Source organism: Salmo salar, chromosome ssa16 (genome assembly GCF_905237065.1).
Source record: "Salmo salar chromosome ssa16, Ssal_v3.1, whole genome shotgun sequence".
Classification (NCBI taxonomy): Eukaryota; Metazoa; Chordata; class Actinopteri; order Salmoniformes; family Salmonidae; genus Salmo; species Salmo salar.
Window position 1 is genome coordinate 51,330,220 of NC_059457.1, and position 20,512 is coordinate 51,350,731.

General features: G+C 46.6%; 1 protein-coding gene across 2 annotated transcripts in view; it reads left to right on the forward strand.

The window, feature by feature from the left end:
* rnf13 (ring finger protein 13) overlaps positions 1 to 20,512 on the forward strand; it is an 86,759-nt gene that overhangs the window by 12,679 nt on the left and 53,568 nt on the right. For both annotated transcript variants that reach the window (NM_001141810.1, XM_014149741.2), the window contains exons 3-4: positions 123 to 203; positions 15,685 to 15,810. In NM_001141810.1, the coding sequence (NP_001135282.1) occupies positions 123 to 203; positions 15,685 to 15,810 (207 nt within the window). The remainder of the gene's footprint in view (positions 1 to 122; positions 204 to 15,684; positions 15,811 to 20,512) is intronic.

A 20,512-nucleotide genomic window follows, 5' to 3' on the forward strand; every position in this document is an offset into this window, starting at 1 on the left:
GTTTCCGCAGACAGAGACGGGCGGATGGACAGACAGACACGCAGACAGACTGAATGACTGACTGACCAAGAACTATTAGTTATTAACTCCACATGTGATATGTATTCTTCTTTCTCTTTCAGTACACATTTGACAACAAAACGGGTACTTTTGATGACCTGCCTGCACGCTTTGGGTACCGGCTGCCCAGCGATGGACTCAAGGTGGGTACAACAAGGGTCATTTTCTTTCTGTCAAATGCAAATGTTTAATCACAGGCTTACAAATCCCTGCAGTTCATTACAGGACTCAATATGTCGACTGATACATATACCCTGTAATTCTTACTGCTATTGACACTAGTTAAAGTATAACCAATGATATACAGTATCTCTCTCTCTCTGGTCAAAATGTATGCACTGAATATGGTGCATTTTGGGATGCGGATTTGTGTTGTGGCCAAACTGGAACTACAGATAAGTGCACTGTGTTGTGAATGTGCAGCAGCAAGATTACCATGGCTTTCTAATGAGAATGAGGTCATGGGTTGTGAGGTGACCCACACACAGCTGGCAACAGGGCTGACTCATGTCTGTGCTTCTAAGCCAGGCCATTGTGTGTCCCCCCCCCCTCAGTGAAGAGCTTGTTTTCCATCGCTATGCTTGCCTTGCTCTCTTACTAACCTCTCTGTTTGAAATGTCCATGATGAATCATTCATTTCAGTCTCTTGTTGAAACGTCCATGATGAATCATTCATTTCAGTATCTTGTTGAAATGTCCATGATGAATCATTCATTTCAGTCGGGTTGAAACGTCCATGATGAATCATTCATTTCAGTGTCTCGTTGAAACGTCCATGATGAATCATTCATTTCAGTATCTTGTTGAAACGTCCATGATGAATCATTCATTTCAGTCTCTTGTTGAAACGTCCATGATGAATCATTCATTTCAGTCTCTTGTTGAAACGTCCATTGAAAAAGAGCATCATTAATTGGTGGTGAACTCCGATAGAGGTGCCGATTTAGATATAGGTGCAACTGCACCGGCGAACACGACAAATGAGAAGTAGGATGGACTACTGGACGTTTTTGGTGTAACAGAGCATGAATGACCATAAAATCACTAACACACAGTTAGCGAAACTGAAAGAGCAAACCACCTCATTTATAACCACGGTAAGGTGACTGGGAATATGGTCGAATACAAAGTGCAGTTATGATCTCCATAAGGCAATCAAACAGCCAAAACGTCAGTACAGAGACAAAGTGGAGTCGCAGTTCAACGGCTCAGACGCGAGACGTATGTGGCAGTGTCTTCAGACAATCACAGATTATAAAGGGAACACCAGCCACGTCACAGACACCGACGTCTTGCTCCCAGACAAGCTAAACACCTTCTTCGCCCGCTTTGAGGATAACACAGTGCCACCGATATGGGCCGCTCCAGAGAACTGTGAGCTCACGTTCACCGTGGCCGACGTGAGTAAGACATTTTAAGCGTGTTAACCCTCAAAAGGCTGCCGGCCTTGATGGCATCTCTAGCCGCAACCTCAGAGCATGCGCAGATCAGCTGGCTGGAGTGTTTACGGACATATTCAATCTCTCCCTATCCCAGTTTGCTGTCCCCACATGCTTCAAGATGTCCACCATTGTTCCTGTACCCAAGAAAGCAAAGGTAACTGAACTCGGATGATGCAATCGCCATTGCACTGCACACTGCCCTATCCCATCTGGACAAGAGGAATACCGATGTAAGAATGCTGTTCATTGACTATAGTTCAGCCTTCAACACTATAGTACCCTGTCGGTGTGGTGGGTCATTGTCCTGTTGAAAGACAAATGATAGTCCCACAAAGCGCAAACCAGATGGGATGGTGTATCGCTGCAGAATGCTCTGGTAGCCATGCTGGTTAAGTGTGCCTTGAATTCTAAATGAATCACAGACAGTGTCACCAGCAAAGCACCATCACACCACCTCCTCCATGCTTCATGGTCGGAAGCACACATGCAGAGATCATCCGTTCACCTACTCTGCGTCTCACAAAGACACGGCGGTAGGAACCAAAAATCTCAAATTTGGACTCATCAGACCAAAGGACAAATTTCCACCGATCTAATGTCCATTGCTCATGTTTCTTGGCCCAAGCAAGTCTCTTCTTATTATTGGTGTCCTTTAATTGTGGTTTCTTTACAGCAATTCAACCATGAAGTCCTGATTTCACGCAGTCTCCTCTGAACAGTTGATGTTGAGATGTTACTTAAACTTTGTGAAGCATTTATTTGGGCTGCAATTTCTGAGGCTGGGTGAGTTCTTGACATTTACGGCATTGACTGACTTTCATGTCTTAAAGTAATGATGGACTGTAATTTCCCTTTGCTTATTTTAGCTGTTCTTGTCATAATATGGACTTGGTCTTTTACCAAATAGGGCTGTCTTCTGTATACCAACGCTACATTGTCACAACACAATTGATTGGCTCAAACGCATTAAGAAGGAAAGAAATTCCACAAATAAACTTTTAACAAGGCACACCTGTTAATTGAAATGCATTCCAGGTGACTACCTCATGAAGCTGGTTAAGAGAATGCCAAGAGTGTGCCAAGCTGTCATCAAGGCAAATAATAATCTCAAATATAAATTTACTTTGTTTTGTTTACCACTTTTTTTTGGTTACTACATGATTCCAAATGTGTTATTTCATAGTTTGTCTTCACTATTATTCTACAATGTAGAAAATTGTTAAAATAAAGAATAACCGTGGAATGAGTAGGTGTGTCCTAACTTTTGACTGCTACTGTATTTTTATACTCCGGACTCCCACAATGCTAGGCCTTATTTCTATATTTCTTAAATCCATTCTTTTACTTTTAGATTTGTGTGTATTGTGAGATATTACTTCACTGCTGGAGCTAGGAACACAAGCACTTCGCTACACCCGCAATAACATCTGCTAAACGTGTGTATGCAACCAATAAAATTTGATTTGATTTATGAAATCCAGGGCGGAGGCTTGTACTTGTAGGAAGGGTCCAGTGGTGAGTTGTGTTGAGGTGGTGCAGAGTTCTTCTGACCTGTAGTCTCTCTGCACCCTTGTTCCCAACTAAATTGCAGGTAGGAATGGGGTTGTGCTACCCCATTAGATAGGGCCTGTGATTGGCTGACCAGGTCAGCGGACTGTGTTCCCTGGAGAACTGGTCCTTTACACAGAGGTGTGAAGTGGCCTCTGCCACTGGACAAGGAGGTCAGACTGAGGTGGGGATGGTACCCTCTGCCACAGCTGAAAAGTCACAGAGTTTGTCTCTATGTCCTAGCCAGAGAGAGGGGTTCAGTGAAGGTTTAATAATAGAATGTATGTAGTACATGATCCCTCAGTCAAATCATTTTTTGCGAGCATGGCTGTGTGTCTGTCCCCTTGGCCGCTCGTTAAAGGCCGGTGGTTGTAGGGCACTGAGGAATGTCCCACATTCCCATGTAGTCACCCCTTTGGTGGAATGGTTGGAGTGGGCAGTGAGGGACAAGGTCACCCTTTGGTGGAATGGATTGAGGGACAAGGCGATCGTGATGTCCATGAGGCAGGGTCGTCCAGCAGGAGTGGGGACAGTCCGTGTCCATGCTGCTGGAGGTCTCCAGGTCTGGATGACAGACCCAGGAGTGGAGCTGGGTCAGGTGCTGAGGCGTCAGTAGGTGAAGGAGTGGATGATAGACCCAGGCTGGTGCTGAACTGGTTCCCAGGAACGGCAGTGGACATGGAGATCAGAACTGCGATCTGGTGTGATGCTGGCAGGTCCAGGAGAGACGGTGAAGTCTTATGTGCTAGATTGTACGCCGACTGGGACTCTGACTGTAGAGTCCGCTTGGGCGTGAGATCCAGGCCATGCCGGTCTGCGAGGGCAGACGGTAGTGTAGGGACTAGCACCAGTGTTGAGTCCGGTGATGTCTGGTCCAGGAGAGACACCAGCTGGTGTGTCTGCTCGAGTGTCTATTGAGGGGCTGGCTCGGGCACTTGTGGATCTGGTCCTGCAGGTTGCGGAGTGGAGCTGGGCTAGGTGCTGGAACAATCTGGGCCTCTGTAGCTGTCGCGGGGCAGGCTTGGGCACTGGCAGTCGCTGATCTGGCTGCACCACTGGCGTCGGTTTGGCTGACTGGAGCAGGTTGGATAGGACTGGGTGTGGCTCTGGCAACGGTGGAGGCCGGGTTGGTTCCGGCGGCGACCTGGGCATGTGAATGGATGCCCGTTGTGCAATCGATTTGGGTGGCAAGATCCAACTCTGGCAGCTGCTGGACGGACTTGCGTGCTGGGGGCTGCAAGGTTGGCTGGAGCTCGGGGCTTCGTTCCTGGTTGGACATACTGAAGTCCTGGTTGCTGTCTGATGGGCCAAAGCACTGGCTGGTGCACCGGGGTAACCTGTGGCCACTCCACGAGTCGGTGGCGGCTGGACCTGTGGCCATGGCACCCAGGCCTTTTGAGGCTGCTGCACCTCCTGGTCACAGGATACAGCTGGTCGATCCTGTGGTACACAGGGACTTAAGGTGCAGGCCAGGTGTTGGGGAGGGGTGCTACCAGTACCCAGTCGGCGGTTGCGGATCTGGTGAGTGCTGGACAAGAAAAGCATTTAGGACCTGCGCTGTGGGTTCTCTCTGCCAACGGAGTGCCGTGCGTTGGTCCTGGTGTATCGTGCAACTCTTCACAGCTACCTGGGTTAGGACGGTGGGTGGGGGGTGGGTTAGGACGGTAGGTGGGGGTTGGGCTAGGACGGTAGGTGGGGGTTGGGCTAGGACGGTGGGTGGGGGTTGGGCTACGACGGTGTGTGGGGGTTGGGCTAGGACGGGGTGGGTTAGGACGGTGGGTGGGGGGTGGGTTAGGACGGTGGGTGGGGGTTGGGCTAGGACGGTGGGTGGGGGTTGGGCTAGGACGGTGGGTGGGGGTTGGGCTAGGACGGTGGGCGGGGGTTGGGCTAGGACGGTGGGTGGGGGGTGGGCTTGGACAGGGGCTGGGACAGGGAGTGGGCTGGGACAGGGGGTGGGCTGGGACTGGGGCTGGGCTGGCGAAGAGCAGGGGTCACGTCTGTGTGCGCAGCCTGCCAGGCTTACTTAAGTAAGGCATCGGGTTATGAAAGCTGAGGGATTTAAAGGCCTACTCTCTTGTTCTCTTTTTCATCGTTTTTTTCTGTTTTGCTCTCTCTCCAAGCAAACCATCTCCTTTTTTCTCTCTTTCTTATTTACTGTCTCTCACTCCACCTCTGTACTTCTCCTCCCTAGTGATGGAGAATACCTCATGATAAGCTGAAGACCGTACTATTTACCAAGAATTTTAGTCTATATTTTTTTGTAGCTGTCTATTTACCACCACAAACCAATGCTGGCACTGAGACTGCACTCAACGAGCAGTATAGGGCCATAAGCAAAAAAGAAAATGTACATCCAGAGGATTCGCTCCTATTGGCCGGTGATTTTAATGCAGGGAAACTGAAATCCGTCTTACCTCATTTTAACCAGCATGTCACTTGTGCAACTAGAGGCGAAAAAAACCCTCAACTCAATCACCTACACTCCACACACAGAAACGCATACAAAGCTCTCCCTCGCCCTCCATTTGGCAAATATGACCATAACTCTATACTCCTGATTTCTGCCTACAAGCAAGAACTTAAACAGGAAGTACCAGTGATGCGCTCAATACGGAAGTGGTCTGATGAAGCAGATGCTAAGTTACAGGACAGTTTCGCTAGCACAGACTGGAATATGTTCTGTGACTCATCCGATAACATTAAGGAGTTTACCACATCAGTCACCGGCTTTATTAATAAGTGCATTGATGACATTTTCCCCACAGGATATAAACGTATGGTCACTAACCGGAAGCCATTTATTACAGGCAACATCTGAGCTAAAGGCTAGAGCTGCTGCTTTCAAGGAGTGGGACACTAATCCGGACGGTTGTCAGAAATCCCACTACGACCTCCGACATAACATCAAACAGTCAAAACATCAATACAGGACTAAGATTGAATCATACTATGCTGGCTCTGATGCTCATCGGATGTGGCAGGGGTTGCAAACTATCATGGATTACAAAGGGAAACCCAGCCGCGAGCCTACCAGATGAGCTAAATTCCTTCTATGCTCGCTTTGAGGCAAGCAACACTGAACCATGCATAAGCGCACCAGCTGTTCCCGACGACTGTGTGATCTCGCTCTCTGTAGCAGATGTTAGAAAGACCTTTTTAAACAGGTTAACATTCACAAGGCCATGTGGCCAGACAGATTACCAGGACTCTTACTCGGGTAACCGGGATCAGCTGGCAAGTTCAACCTCTCCCTGACCGTCTATAATACCTACATGTATCAAGCACCATATTCCCAGCGCCCAAGAACGCCAAGGTAACCTGTCTAAATGACTATTGCCCTGTAGCACTCACATCTGTAGCCATGAAGTGCTTTGAAAGGCTGGTCATGGCTCACATCAACACCATCATTCCAGACACCCTGGACCCACTCCAATTAGCATACCGCCCCAACAGATCTACAGATGATACAATCTCTGTTGCACTCCACACTGCCCTTTCCCACCTGGACAAAAGGAACACCTACGTGAGAATGCGGTTCATTGATGATAGTTCAGCATTCAACACCATAGTCCCCTCTAAGCTCATCACTAAGCTCAAAACCCTGGGACTGAACACCTCCCTTTGGAACTGGATCCTGCACTTCCTGATGGGCCGCAACTACAACATCTGCCACGCTTACCCTCAACACAGGGTCCCCCTCGGGTTCGTGCTTAGTCCCCTCCTGTACTCCCTATTCAATCATGACTGCGTGGCCACTCTAACACCATCATTAAGTTTGCTGACAACACAATGATGGGGGGGGGGTATGCAGACCCGTGAGCAACTGCAGCACCTCATGATTTTTAGATTTTTTTTGTGGGCCCCACCCCCGTCAAAGTTGCCCATCTCTGGCCTAGAGGGAAGGGGTCAGTGACCTGGCAGTGTGGTGCCAGGACAACTTCTCAACATCATCAGACAAAGGAACTGATCATGGACTACAGGAAACGGCGGGGCGAGTACGCCCCTATCCACATCGACAGGGCTGTAGTGGAGCGGGTCGAAACTTCAAGTTCCTCGGTGTCCACATCACTAAGGACCTATCATTGTCCACACACTCAAGCACAAATAAAACATCACAAATCACCCAGAAAAACAGTTACATTTGTCCACAAATAAGTCACCAATTAATACTTTCAATTGCTTTCAATGGCACCAGAACATCATACATTTTGTTCCAGCAGTACGGTGGATTAAAACTAAAAGCAGATTTACCTAGCTCGGTGGAGACCCTTGAAACCTTGAGTTAACCAATCCTGTGAACGGGTTAGACAAGCTCAGTTGTTGATTTAAAATATAATTAAATTTTCCTCTGCGTTGTTGGGAAGGGCCCATAAGTATTTCACTCTTAATCTTCACCTGTTGTTTACGAAGCATGTGACCAAATAAAATTTGTTCTGAAAAATTGCTACAGTTATATGTGGCAGAACTCCAGTATTGTTCATCCTATGGCTTGTTCTCCATCTTCTTTTAAATAGTGAGCACTTTTTTTTATTTCCGTGACTGATTTTAAAACTCTCTTGTCCCTCTGTAGCAGACAGAAGAATTGTGATATCGTATTGTGAGGTCCCTGGTAATTCCCAGCTCTACTTCTCCCCCCCCTCCCCCAAGCCCAGCCACTTCACACACTCGTTTGAACTCTCTGCCAGCGTCTGTGTGGATGCACTGCGGCGCTTTGAGCAAGGCAGGCGTGGCAGCCCACACCCTAGGGCTCATCGTCTGTCTCACTTTGACATCTTGTTCCATTAGTGTTCCATCTTGTAAAAACAATATGGTGTCCTACATGTTAGTTCGGCTGCCATTTGGCTTCAGCAGGTCGCCCTGCGACGGTTGCAGTTCTACCAGTGGCATGCTGTCAGTGTTTGGACAGTAACTTGTCCTGCTGTGTTAACAAACTGTTTGGTAAATGTGGCGTGTCGACCATGTTTCGGTCTACTGTCCAGTGATTATCTGTGCAGTCGGGTGCACTGACCCAGAACCCATTTCTTCTGTTTGGTGCTTAAAGGGGAAATCTGTAGTTTATACATTCATTTTGACTTTTTTAAAGTAATGATATGTACCCAGTGATTCTTGAAGAATATAACTTATAAATGTTTCATGAGCTTAGTTCAACTGTTGTCTCCCATCAGAACCTGAAGTATAGCTTGTTTTACTCCAATGCTTGTTTACATATACTTTGTTTACAAACACTTCGTATAGCTTCAAAACATGGTTAAAACGATCATTTTGATATAATGGCTGGCCACTCCTTACATCCATAGCTTGGTTATGAATTTGAGTGGTTACATTTCTCCAGCACCACCCCTGAGCGTTTTTAATAAAACAGGGGCGGTGAGCTAGCTTTGTTATTGTTTCAACTGCTGATTGTAGCTTTATGGAACACCACTACTATTCCCTTATGGCTTCCACCTCTCCAGTCCCTGTGAAGGCTAGTGAACCACGGAAGAACTGAGAGAAGAATGTTTAGGAATGAACTGCAGCAGCTTCCATGTCCCAACGGATTGCAGTCCTGATGGAACAAACTTTCCATCCTACAATGGCGCCTGCAGCTTGTCCCAGAATCACAAGACACTTACCAGCTTGCTTGTCTCTCATGATTTCCCAGTGGGCCTCATTCTGGGCTTTCTTTCAGTGGAACCACACCCCTCCCATGCCCCGAAATGGCACAGTGTATGACTAGTCGTGTGTCCCAAATGGGACAACTGGGATCATTAAAGGAAAGTGTGCGAAGTGAACGTGCGCCAGCCATTCCCTCAAGGGTGAAATAGTACTAAAGGCAATGATATTAGTGACAGAAATGTAGCCGAGTCCTGATGTTCTCTTCTAGAACACAGTGTGTCACGAACAGAGGTTTTCCCGCTAAATCTCCTGTCTGTTCAATAGGATGTAACAGAACTTTCTAGTTGAAATGTATCATGTTGAAAAATGACTTGTTGTCTGTCAGCTTCATTCTATTTCTATCTACATCGGTAGGAATTCCCCCTGAATACACCCCTTCCTCTTTTAATTTGGTCAAAGCAATGGTTTTCATGTTGTGTTCCTCATGCGAAGCACCGGACTTTCACTTCCACTCTTCTTACAAACTATAGACTGAACATCGATACCAGCGTGACCTGGGGATGGTTTATGCTGCCAAGGTTGCAAAAACTGGTGTTAGATTAGGCCCTGTTTACGTTTAAATATGTTATTCCTCCCTACTTTGGGGTAGTCTAATCACTAATCTAACATGACTAGAATGCTGTAGGCTATGTGCTGGAAATGCTGATTTACCCCTATCAAGTCATGTCAGATCTGTGATTAGTTAAGGAAGGATAATAAAAATTTGTCTGAGTCGCTTCCCAGTTTATTTGGGGTAAATATATGCAGAGAGATTCCTAGGGCTTTGTTCAATTAGTGATAAAGCAGCAGATAATTGCCCTGGGGGAACTTAACGGAACAGTGACTGGCTTTTAGCAGGGACAGGAAGCACTGTGTCATATCCTGTCATATGTCTGGCTCGGGATGCAGGAGTGGGAGTGGCCTGGGAAGTTGAAGGGCAGCTGGATTCGGCCTGTGGCTTTGGAGATGGGATGCGGCTATGTACACATGTTTTAAAAGGGGAAAAATCATGCTGACCCATTTCCATTCCACACAGCTACAGGGCCTTCAGAAAGTATTCACATCCCTTAACTTTTTCCACATTTAGTTGTGTTACAAAGTGGGATTAAAATGGATGTATTTTTTTGTTGGTCCACAATCTACACAAAATACTCTGTCAAGTGGAAGGAAAATGTGTGAAAAATGAAACACTGACATACTTTTGTGTGTGTGTGTGTGGACACAGCTTCAAATTAGTGGATTCGGCTATTTCAGCCACACCCGTTGCTGACAGGTGTATAAAATCTAGCACACAGCCACGCAATCTCCATAGACAAACGCTGGCAGTAGAATGACCTTACTGAAGAGCTCAGTGACTTTCAATGTGACACAGTCATAGAATGCCACCTTTTCAACTAGTCAGTTCGTCACATTTCTGCCCTGCTGGAGCATTTGAATCCCTGGTCGTTGTGTTTTTTGAACTGCTGCTTGCGTTCGCAAAGGGAAATGTTTTGTTAGCCTTAACCTACTTAGAGATTGAAACCCATGCAGTCAGATCCTGAAGCCTGACTTTCATCTGAGCGTGTCCCAGTCCTCTATCTATACCACTGTGTTACAGTGGCCTGGCCTGGCACTCCTAGGATGTGCCACAAATGGCACGGACCCTGGTCAAAAGTAGGGCACTACATAGGGAATAGGGTGCCATAGGCCCTGGTCAAAAGTAGGGCACTACATAGGGAATAGGGTGCCATTTGGGACGCAGACCCAATTCAGAAAATACCACTTTATTGTTCTGTATCAAGTATTACAACCCAGTTTTGGCCTGTAAAAATGTTCCACTTGATTCCTTATTTCATGCGACAGATCAACATTAAAATGGAGAAGTTGATATGTTTCTGGGTGCCGATATTACTTGATTTCCTAGATAAAATGTTTGGCTCTGCTGGTTTAGTTCCCATTTTTTGTGCTGTCTACAATTAACCTTACATGTTAGATCCTTGTCATGTCATCTGCTTAGTGTGCATGTGCTTAGTGTGCATGTGCTTAGTGTGCTTAGTGTGCATGTGCTTAGTGTGCGCGTGCTTAGTGTGCGTGTGTGCGTGTATGTGCTTTGTGTGCATGTGCTCAGTAGTTTCACTGTAACATGAGATTGAGGGGTTTAGCCATTCTTCAATACAGTTGAATCCGTTGAGCTGCTGCTCCTCTGTGTGCAGTGTATCTATGAAACCTTCTCTACTAATCTGATTTTTAGATTCATTCATTTTAATCTGCTTAAAACTGCACAAACTGGAGGCTATTTAATAATTCCTCTGTTTTTCCTCTGTTATTACCGAAGCAAATCCATAAACAGGGTCTGCGTGAGTGACATTTTACGGACTGGGATTAGGTATAGACCTGGGTTTAGTGACATTTCCGGACTGGGATTAGGTATAGACCTGGGTTTAGTGACATTTCCGGACTGGGATTAGGTGTAGACCTGGGTTTAGTGACATTTCCGGACTGGGATTAGGTATAGACCTGGGTTCAAATACTGTCTTATTCTGTGCTTGATTTGAGTTTGTTCCATGAAACCACATAATCAAATAGTCTCAAAATTGTAATATTCATAATCTGTCAGGCCAAAGAAAACACTCAAGTATTTTTCAAATAGTATTTGAATCAAAGTCTGATTTAGGTTTCACGACCACTAGGTAATCCCGCAGTGCAGGAGGAGGAAGATGACTGTATTGTCTGTAAATGCCCTACAGATAGAAATGGGTAGTGATTTCCCCATCCAGTTGGGTTTGGGTAAGCGTGATCCAGTCCCGCTGTCCTCCAGAGTGGAAAGTCTCTCAGCACTGCGTCAAGTCAATGCTGAAACGTCAGAGGAAACCCACCTCCAGCACCAAAATGCTTCCTCTTTTATATGGTAAGGAAATGATTTACCAACATTGGCCCCGGATTCAAAACCTGAAACGAACAATCGGCTGTTAAACTTTAAAAATAACGTTTAAAAAAATGGCAGGTGTTTTATTGTATTTTTCCCCTTAAAAGTATACTGTGTTCTGTACAGAGGAGTGTTTCGGCATTTCCTTGTGGGTCCATTGCCAATAGGGGGAGCTATTGCAGCTTGTTCTGAGCCAGGTGTGAATGTGAGGCAGTGGCACAGTGTTGTCATAGCAGGCTTTGCAGAAGGTATCCAGTGAGATTTCCAGTCTGTGTTCCTTTTGGAAACAGGATTCAATATAAAGTAGACCATGTATCAGCTTCCATTGCCAGTTCTTCACTACCTCTGTGTATCAAATCAAGAATGGAACAAGCTTTTGGAGCGACTGACAACATAAAAGGAAACACTTGATTAAATGAGGGATACAAAGCATATTGAAAGGCAGTTGCTTCCACACTGGTATAGTTCCTGAGTTAATTAAGCAATTAACAATCCCATCATACTTACATGTATAAAAATGCCCAGTTGCCCATTTATTTTGGCTAGAAGAAGAGATCTTTGACGTTGAAAGAGGAGTCTCAGAGAACCGAAGGACGTTTAAAGGGTGTCTCAGTCACCAGATCTCAACCCAATTGAACACTAATGTGATGTTCTGGAGCTGGACCTGAGACATATGCTACGGTGCAGCTGTTCCGCTCAGCTGGTGGTGGCCCCACACCCTATTAAGACACTATGTTGGTGTTATCTTTTATTTTGACAGTTACCTGTACATATGAGTTGCTGTCCATCCTCTGGGGAAGTTGATGGTATGTTTTTATACCTTTTACTCTTTCATTGATCATCCTTTTTTATTTGGAGAGATTGACCTCAATGTGGCAGCTTGCAAGAGTTGTGTCGCTGCCATTCAGAAAACACACACACACACACAGTCTTAGCGGTGTAAGGCGTGTACACACACAGAGAAAAGTACTGGCAATGCAGGAAGTCTGGGTCTGTTTTTGAAGTTCTAGGCACTGGCATGTCTCCTGAGACTGAACTCAAGCTCCTCCACTAAACCTTTCACCGCTGGCTGTAGCTGGTGCTGAGTCAAGGCCCCACCCCCACCCAATCCCACAGCAATTTACAGCTCAGCTGCGTCCCAGATCGCACCCTATTGCCGACATGGTGTACTACTTCTGACCGGGCCTTAAAGGCCTCTGTGTATATGGGGAATAGGGTGGGTGCCGTTTTATCTCCCGAGTGGCGCAGTGGTCTAAGACCCTGCATCTCAGTACTACAGACCCTGGTTCCATTCCAGGCTCTATCACAGTAGTCTAAGGCACTGCATCTCAGTGCAAGAGGGGTCACTACAGACCCCGGTTCGATTCCAGGCTGTATCACAACCTGCCGCGATTGGGAGTCCCATAGGGCGGAGCACAATTGGCCCAACGTCGTCCGGGTTTGGCCGGTGTAGGCCGTCATTGTAAATAAGAATTTGTTCTTAACTGACTTGCCTAGTTAAATAAAGGTTAAATAAACAACAATTTGGGACACAACCCTCTCTCTCAGCCTGTCACCCCGGGCAACCATCTGCACTCACACCTGATAGGATGTGCAGTTACACTGTATTTAAGATGTGCAATGCAGAAATCACTCTGCCATTTCCTGGTTGCTAAAATTCTAATGGTTCATCTAATTTCAGTTTGTGACAAAACAAGCAGGTCTAGTGTAGAGAGTCATTGTACCATCTAAACCGCTGAGAAATATAATTTACATCGCCAAATAATACTCAGCTGTTTTTTTTAAGCTGGTGTACAAAAACCGAAAGTAAAAGACTCAACTAAACTTAAGAACGGGAAGCATAGAAATAGCGCACATAGAACAGATCTGTCTTTTCAATGAGAATTACAGATCTATAACAAATTTCTATGTGAATTTGGGCTGGTCGTCCAATAAGTTACATATTGCAGCTTTTAATAGTGCAAGGAAATGTGACAGATATTACCAAATCAATAAATCTGGTTAAATGTGAAGCCATGTTGGCGGGAGGTTACTGTGAAGCCATGTTGGCGGGAGGTTACTGTGAAGCCATGTTGGCGTGAGGTTACTGTGAAGCCATGTTGGCGTGAGGTTACTGTGAAGCCATGTTGGCGTGAGGTTACTGTGAAGCCATGTTGGCGTGAGATTACTGTGAAGCCATGTTGGCGTGAGGTTACTGTGAAGCCATGTTGGCGTGAGGTTACTGTGAAGCCATGTTGGCGTGAGGTTACTGTGAAGCCATGTTGGCGTGAGGTTACTGTGAAGCCATGTTGGCGTGAGGTTACTGTGAAGCCATGTTGGCGTGAGGTTACTGTGAAGCCAGCTGGCGTGTGGTTACTGTGAAGCCAGTTGGCGTGAGGTTACTGTGAAGCCAGTTGGCGTGAGGTTACTGTGAAGCCATGTTGGCGTGAGGTTACTGTGAAGCCATGTTGGCGTGAGGTTACTGTGAAGCCAGCTGGCGTGAGGTTACTGTGAAGCCAGCTGGCGTGAGGTTACTGTGAAGCCATGTTGGCGTGAGGTTACTGTGAAGCCATGTTGGCGTGAGGTTACTGTGAAGCCATGTTGGCGTGAGGTTACTGTGAAGCCATGTTGGCGTGAGGTTACTGTGAAGCCATGTTGGCGTGTGGTTACTGTGAAGCCATGTTGGCGTGTGGTTACTGTGAAGCCATGTTGGCGTGTGGTTACTGTGAAGCCAGCTGGCCTGAGGTTACTGTGAAGCCAGCTGGCGTGAGGTTACTGTGAAGCCAGCTGGCGTGTGGTTACTGTGAAGCCAGCTGGCGGGAGGTTACTGTGAAGCCAGCTGGCGGGAGGTTACTGTGAAGCCAGCTGGCGTGTGGTTACTGTGAAGCCAGCTGGCGTGTGGTTACTGTGAAGCCAGCTGGCGGGAGGTTACTGTGAAGCCAGCTGGCGGGAGGTTACTGTGAAGCCAGCTGGCGGGAGGTTACTGTGAAGCCAGCTGGCGTGTGGTTACTGTGAAGCCAGTAAAACAAAACACTGGAGAGCAGCAGTTTGTTCAGGAGGGCACAACATTACAGAATATTCAGATAGAAATAGAATGTGCAGAACAGATAGGATTATCTGTCTTGTAGAAGAGAATTGTGTCATTTGGCTCTATTCATTACATTTCTGTCTGCAATGTAATGAACGTTTCACTCACTGAAGAAACCCCAGGACACCTCTCCATGAATGGAAACACTTGAACAGTACCTCAGTGTAATTGGACAGCATCAGGCCCTGAAATTAGGCCTGCCTCTCTGGCTGTGTTCTGACAGGCTGAGTCATGCCCGAGGCGGGTCCGAGACTCCAGAGCTGCAGGACCTGCTGGGTTTCATTAGCACAATGCTCTGTGGATCACACCCTGTGGAGTCTGACTCACTGGGGGTATAGATGTTACCATTTTGGCCAATTTTGGCACCGATATTCCCTTGAAAATAGCATTATAACTCAAGGACTGCCAATTTGGCTACCCATCTCAAATCAAGTTTACCAGCCAAACTCATTTTCACTCTTTTTCTCTCACTCCCCCTCTCTCGTTCTCTCTACCCCCTCTCTCTCTCTCTCCCTCCTCGTTCTCTTTCTCTCTCCCTCCCTCCCTCCTCTCTGGTGCTCTCTCCCTCCGCCCCTCCCTCTCTCATTCTCTCTCCCTCCCTCCTCTCTCTTTCAAAAAGTGAAATATTGCAGCTTTAATTAAAACAAAATTCAGGACCCATATTGACTGTTACTTTAGCCATTTACATGTTTTTATTTTATTCAATTGTTATTTGTCATTTCTGTTATCTTGGTTCAGTACGTGGCTCACCATTTCTCTCTAGTCTAATTGATCTAATTTTACATGTTTGATCTTCCAGTGAATATTTATTTAGAATCCAGGGAATAATTATTTCCAGCGAATGTTTCTGTTGAGGAGAGCAAAGATAAAAATGGACACTACCGCAATTTTCAGTTTTTGGTATTGGAACGTAAAGTTACTTAGTCGACAGAATCCATCACACACACACGTTGCTTGGTCGTGTTGACCATGTTCCTAATACAGCGAATAACTGATGCTCTAACTGTACTGTGATGTCACACCAACAGGGCTTTCTGATTGGTGCACGGCCCGCAAATGCCTGCGAGCCCATCGACCCACCCCCTATCCGGGACAACCTCACTGGCGCCTTCATCGTGCTCATCAAGCGCTTCGACTGTAACTTTGACATCAAGGTAAGGTGCATCGCACTCACAAAAACCTCCCCACATGATGTATTATTGGTTTTCCCTAAGTGGTCCCTAGCCACTTATACAACATCAGATATTTTAGCATCCCCCTAATGGTTAAGGTTACGATTGGGGTTAGGATAATCTGATCCAAGATATGTTTTAATTCTACCTCAAGGCCCCCTTATGGTCTACGATGAAGTTACCACTTAGCACTGATCCAGACTCAGTTTCCTCTCTTACCTCCTGATGGGATTGGGAAAGCTGATCCTAAGGCACAACTTCTGCCTCGAGGCCCTCTTACATGCAGCACAGTACACAGGAAATGGCTGTTGCCCAGTCAGGACTTCCTGTTCTGGCACTGAACCCATCCCTCCGTCCCTCCCTCCTTTCATCCCCAGCTTCTCTCGTGTTCCATTAACTTGGTGCCCTCAACGAAATACAAAGCTGTAAACAAAGGAATTGTCATCATTTTAACATGGTATTTTTATTTATTTTTTATTTATTTCACCTTTATTTAACCAGGTTTGCCAGTTGAGAATAAGTTGTCATTTATAACTGCGACCTGGCCAAGATAAAGCAAAGCAGTGCGACAAAAACAACAACATAGAGTTACACATAAACAAATGTACAGTCAATAACACAAAATAAAAATATGTACAGTGTGTGCAAATGTAGAAGAGTAGGGAGGTAGGCAATAAATGGGTCATAGTGGCGAAATAATTACAATTTAGCATTAATACTGGAGGGATAGATGTGCAGATGATGATGTACAAGTAGAGATACTGGGGTGCAAAAGATCAATAAATAATATGGGGATGAGGTAGTTGGGTGTGCCATTTGCAGATTGACTGTGTACAGGTACAGTGATCGGTAAGGTGCTCTGACAGCTGATGCTTAAAGTTAGAGAGGGAGATACAGGACTCCAGCTTCAGAAATTTTTGCAATTCGTTCCAGTCATTGGCAGCAGAGAACTGGAAGGAAAGGCAGCCAAAGGAAGTGTTGGCTTTGGGGATGACCAGTGCAATATACCTGCTGGAGCGCGTGCTACGGGTGGGTGCTGCTATGGTGACCAGTGAGCTGCGATAAGGCAGGGCTTTACCTAGCAAAGACTTACAGATGACCTGGAGCCAGTGGGTTTGGCGACAAATATGTAGTGAGGGCCAGCCAACGAGAGAATACAGGTTGCAGTGGTGGGTAGTATATGGGGCTTTGGTGACAATACGGATGGCACTGTGATAGACTGCATCCAGTTTTCTGAGTAGAGTGTTGAAGGCTATTTTGTAAATGACATCGCCGAAGTCAAGGATCGGTAGGATAGTCAGTTTGGCAGCATGAGTGAAGGATGCTTTGTTGCGAAATAGGAAGCCAATTCTAGATTTAATTTTGGATTGGAGATGCTTAATGTGAGTCTGGAAGGAGAGTTTACAGTCTAACCAGACACCCAGGTATTTGTAGTTGTCCACATATTCTAAGTCAGAACCGTCCAGAGTAGTGATGCTAGTCGGGCGGGAGGGTGCGGGCAGCAATCGGTTGAAGAGCATGCACTTAGTTTTACTAACATTTAAAAGCAGTTGGAGGCCACGGAAGGAGTGTTGTATGGCGTTGAAGCTCGTTTGAAGGTTTATTAGCACAGTGTCCAAAGAAGGGCCAGATGTATACAGAATGGTGTCGTCTGCACCAGAGACTGCCAGAGGTGGATCAGAGAATCACCAGCAGCAAGAGCGACATCAATGATGTATACAGAGAAAAGAGTCGGCCCGAGAATTGAACCCTGTGACACCCCCATAGAGACTGCCAGAGGTCCAGACAACAGGCCCTCCAATTTGACACACTGAACTCTATCTGAGAAGTAGTTGGTGAACCAGGCGAGGCAGTCATTTGAGAAGCCAAGACTATTGAGTCTGCCGATAAGAATGCGGTGATTGACAGAGTCAAAAGCCTTGGCCAGGTTGATGAAGACAGCTGCACAGTTACTGTCTTTTTTATCGATGGCGTTTATGATATCGTTTAGGACCTTGAGCGTGGCTGAGGTGCAACCATGACCAGCTCGGAAACCAGATTGCACAGCGGAGAAGGTACGGTGGGATTCGAAATGGTCAGTGATCTGTTTGTTAACTTGGCTCTCGAAGATTTTAGAAAGGTAGGGCAGGGTTGTTATAGGTCTATAACAGTTTGGGTCTAGAGTGTCTCCACCTTCGAAGAGGGGGATGACCACAGCAGCTTTCCAATCTTTGGGGATCTCAGACGATACGAAAGAGAGAATAGGCTAGTAATAGGGGTTGCAACAATTTTGGTGGAAAGTTTTAGAAAGAGAGGGTCCAGATTGTCTATCTCAGCTGATTTGTAGGGATCCAGATTTTGCAGCTCTTTCAGAACATCAGCTGTCTGGATTTGGGTGAAGGAGAAGCGGGGGGGGAGGGCTTGGGCAAGTTGCTGCAGGGGGTGCTGAGATGTTGGCCAGGGTAGGGGTAGCCAGGTGGAAAGCATGGCCAGCCGTAGAAAAATGCTTATTGAAACTATCGATTATTGTAGATTTATCGGTGGTGACAGGGTTTCCTAGCCTCAGTGCAGTGGGCAGCTGGGAGGAGGTGCTCTTATTCTCCATGGACTTTACAGTGTCCCAAAAGTTTTGGGAATTAGTGCTACAGGATGCAAATTTCTGTTTGAAAAAGCTAGCCTTAGCTTTCCTAGCTGACTTTGTATATTGGTTCCTGACTTCCCTGAAAAGTTGCATATAGCGGGGGCTATTCGATGCTAATGCAGAACGCCACAGGATGTATTTGTGCTGGTCAAGGGCAGTCAAGTCTGTGGTGAACCAAGGGCTATATCTGTTTTAGGGGGGGTTTGACAGTGATGAGCGTTGGTCGTTTGACCGCAAAACCCATTACGCACGCAGGCAATGAGGCAGTGATCGCTGAGATCCTGGTTGAAGACAGCAGAGGTGTATTTAGAGGGCAAGTTGGTCAGGATGATATCTAAGAGAGTGCCCATGGTTACGGATTTAGGGTTGTACCTGGTAGGTTCCTTGATAATCTGTGTGAGATTGAGGGCATCTAGCTTAGATTGTAGGACGGAAATGGTTTTAAGCATGTCCCAGTTTAGGTCACCTAACAGCATGAGCTCTGAAGATGGATGGGGGCGATCAAGTCACATATGGTGTCCAGGGCACAGCTGGGGGCTGAAGGGGGTCTATAACAAGCGGCAACGGTGAGAGACTTGTTTCTGAAAAGGTGGATTTTAAAAGTAGAAGCTTGAATTGTTTGGGCACAGACCTGGATAGTAAGACAGAACTCTGCAGGCTCTCTCTGCAGTAGATTGCAACTCCGCCCCCTTTGTCAGTTCTATCTTGTCGGAAAATGTTATAGTTAGGGATGGAAATTTCTGGATTTTTGGTGGCCTTCCTAAGCCAGGATTCAGACACGACTAGGGCATCAGGGTTGGCGGAGTGTGCTAAAGCAGTGAATAAATCAAACTTAGGCTTCTAATGTTAACATGCATGAAACCAAGGCTTTTACGGTTACAGAAGTCAACAAATGAGAGCGCCTGGGGAATGGGAGTGATGCTGGGGGCTGCAGGGCCTGGGTTAACCTCTACATCACCAGAGGAACAGAGGAGGAGTAGGATAAGGGTATGGCTAAAGGCTATAAGAATTGGTCATCTAGTGCATTCGGAACAGAGTAAAAGGAGCAGACATCTGGGATCAGACATCTGGGAGCAGACATCATAGATTCAAGGCATAATGTACAGACAAGATATGGTAGCATGTGAATACTGTGGAGGTAAACCTAGGCATTGAGTGATGATGAGAGAGGTTTTGTCTCTAGAGGCACTATTTAAGCCAGGTTAGGTCACCGCATGTGTGGGGGGTGGAACAAAAGGTAAGGCATATTGAGCAGGGCTGGAGGCTCTGCAGTGAAATAAGACAATAATCACTAACCAAAACAGCAGTAGACAAGGCATATTGACATTTGGGGAGGGAGAGAGAGAGAGGGAGGGAGGGAGGGAGGGGGGAAGATGGGAAAGAAAAAGTGAGAGAGAGAGAGAGAGACGGGGAAGAAAAGGAGGTGAGAGAGACGGTGAAGAAAAGGAGGTGAGAGAAGGGGAGGGAAGGTGGGGGATGCGATATGTGAGGAGAGAGAGAGAGACAGAATAAAAAGCTCTGATTTTGATCATTTGAGCCATAGCATCATAGACTGTCTGCCTCTCAGATGACAACATATGATACATGCTTCAAATGAACAATACTGAGGATGAAGGTGAAAACACACAATCGTGCACAAGGAAGCACAGTTCCTCACAAGAGAGGAAAGAAGAGGGAGAGAACACAGTTTTATTGTGTCTGTGAAATCATAGCAGGAGTAAAGAGAGGATGAGAGGAGACGGAATCACACGGAGATGGTAGGAAATGAGAGGAGACAGAATCACACATAGATGGTAGGAAGTAAGCGGAAACAGAATGATAAGATTAAGGGAAGAGAAAGAAGAGAACGAGGGAAAGAGTAGAGCTCTGGAGCTGGCTGTAGTCCCTGGTCTCTGGAGCTGGCTGTAGTCCCTGGTCTCACAGCTCCCCTCCGCCCCACCAAGCTACACAGCTCCCCTCCGCCCCACCAAGCTACACAGCTCCCCTCCGCCCCACCAAGCTACACAGCTCCCCTCCGCCCCACCAAGCTACACAGCTCCCCTCCGCCCCACCAAGCTGCACAGC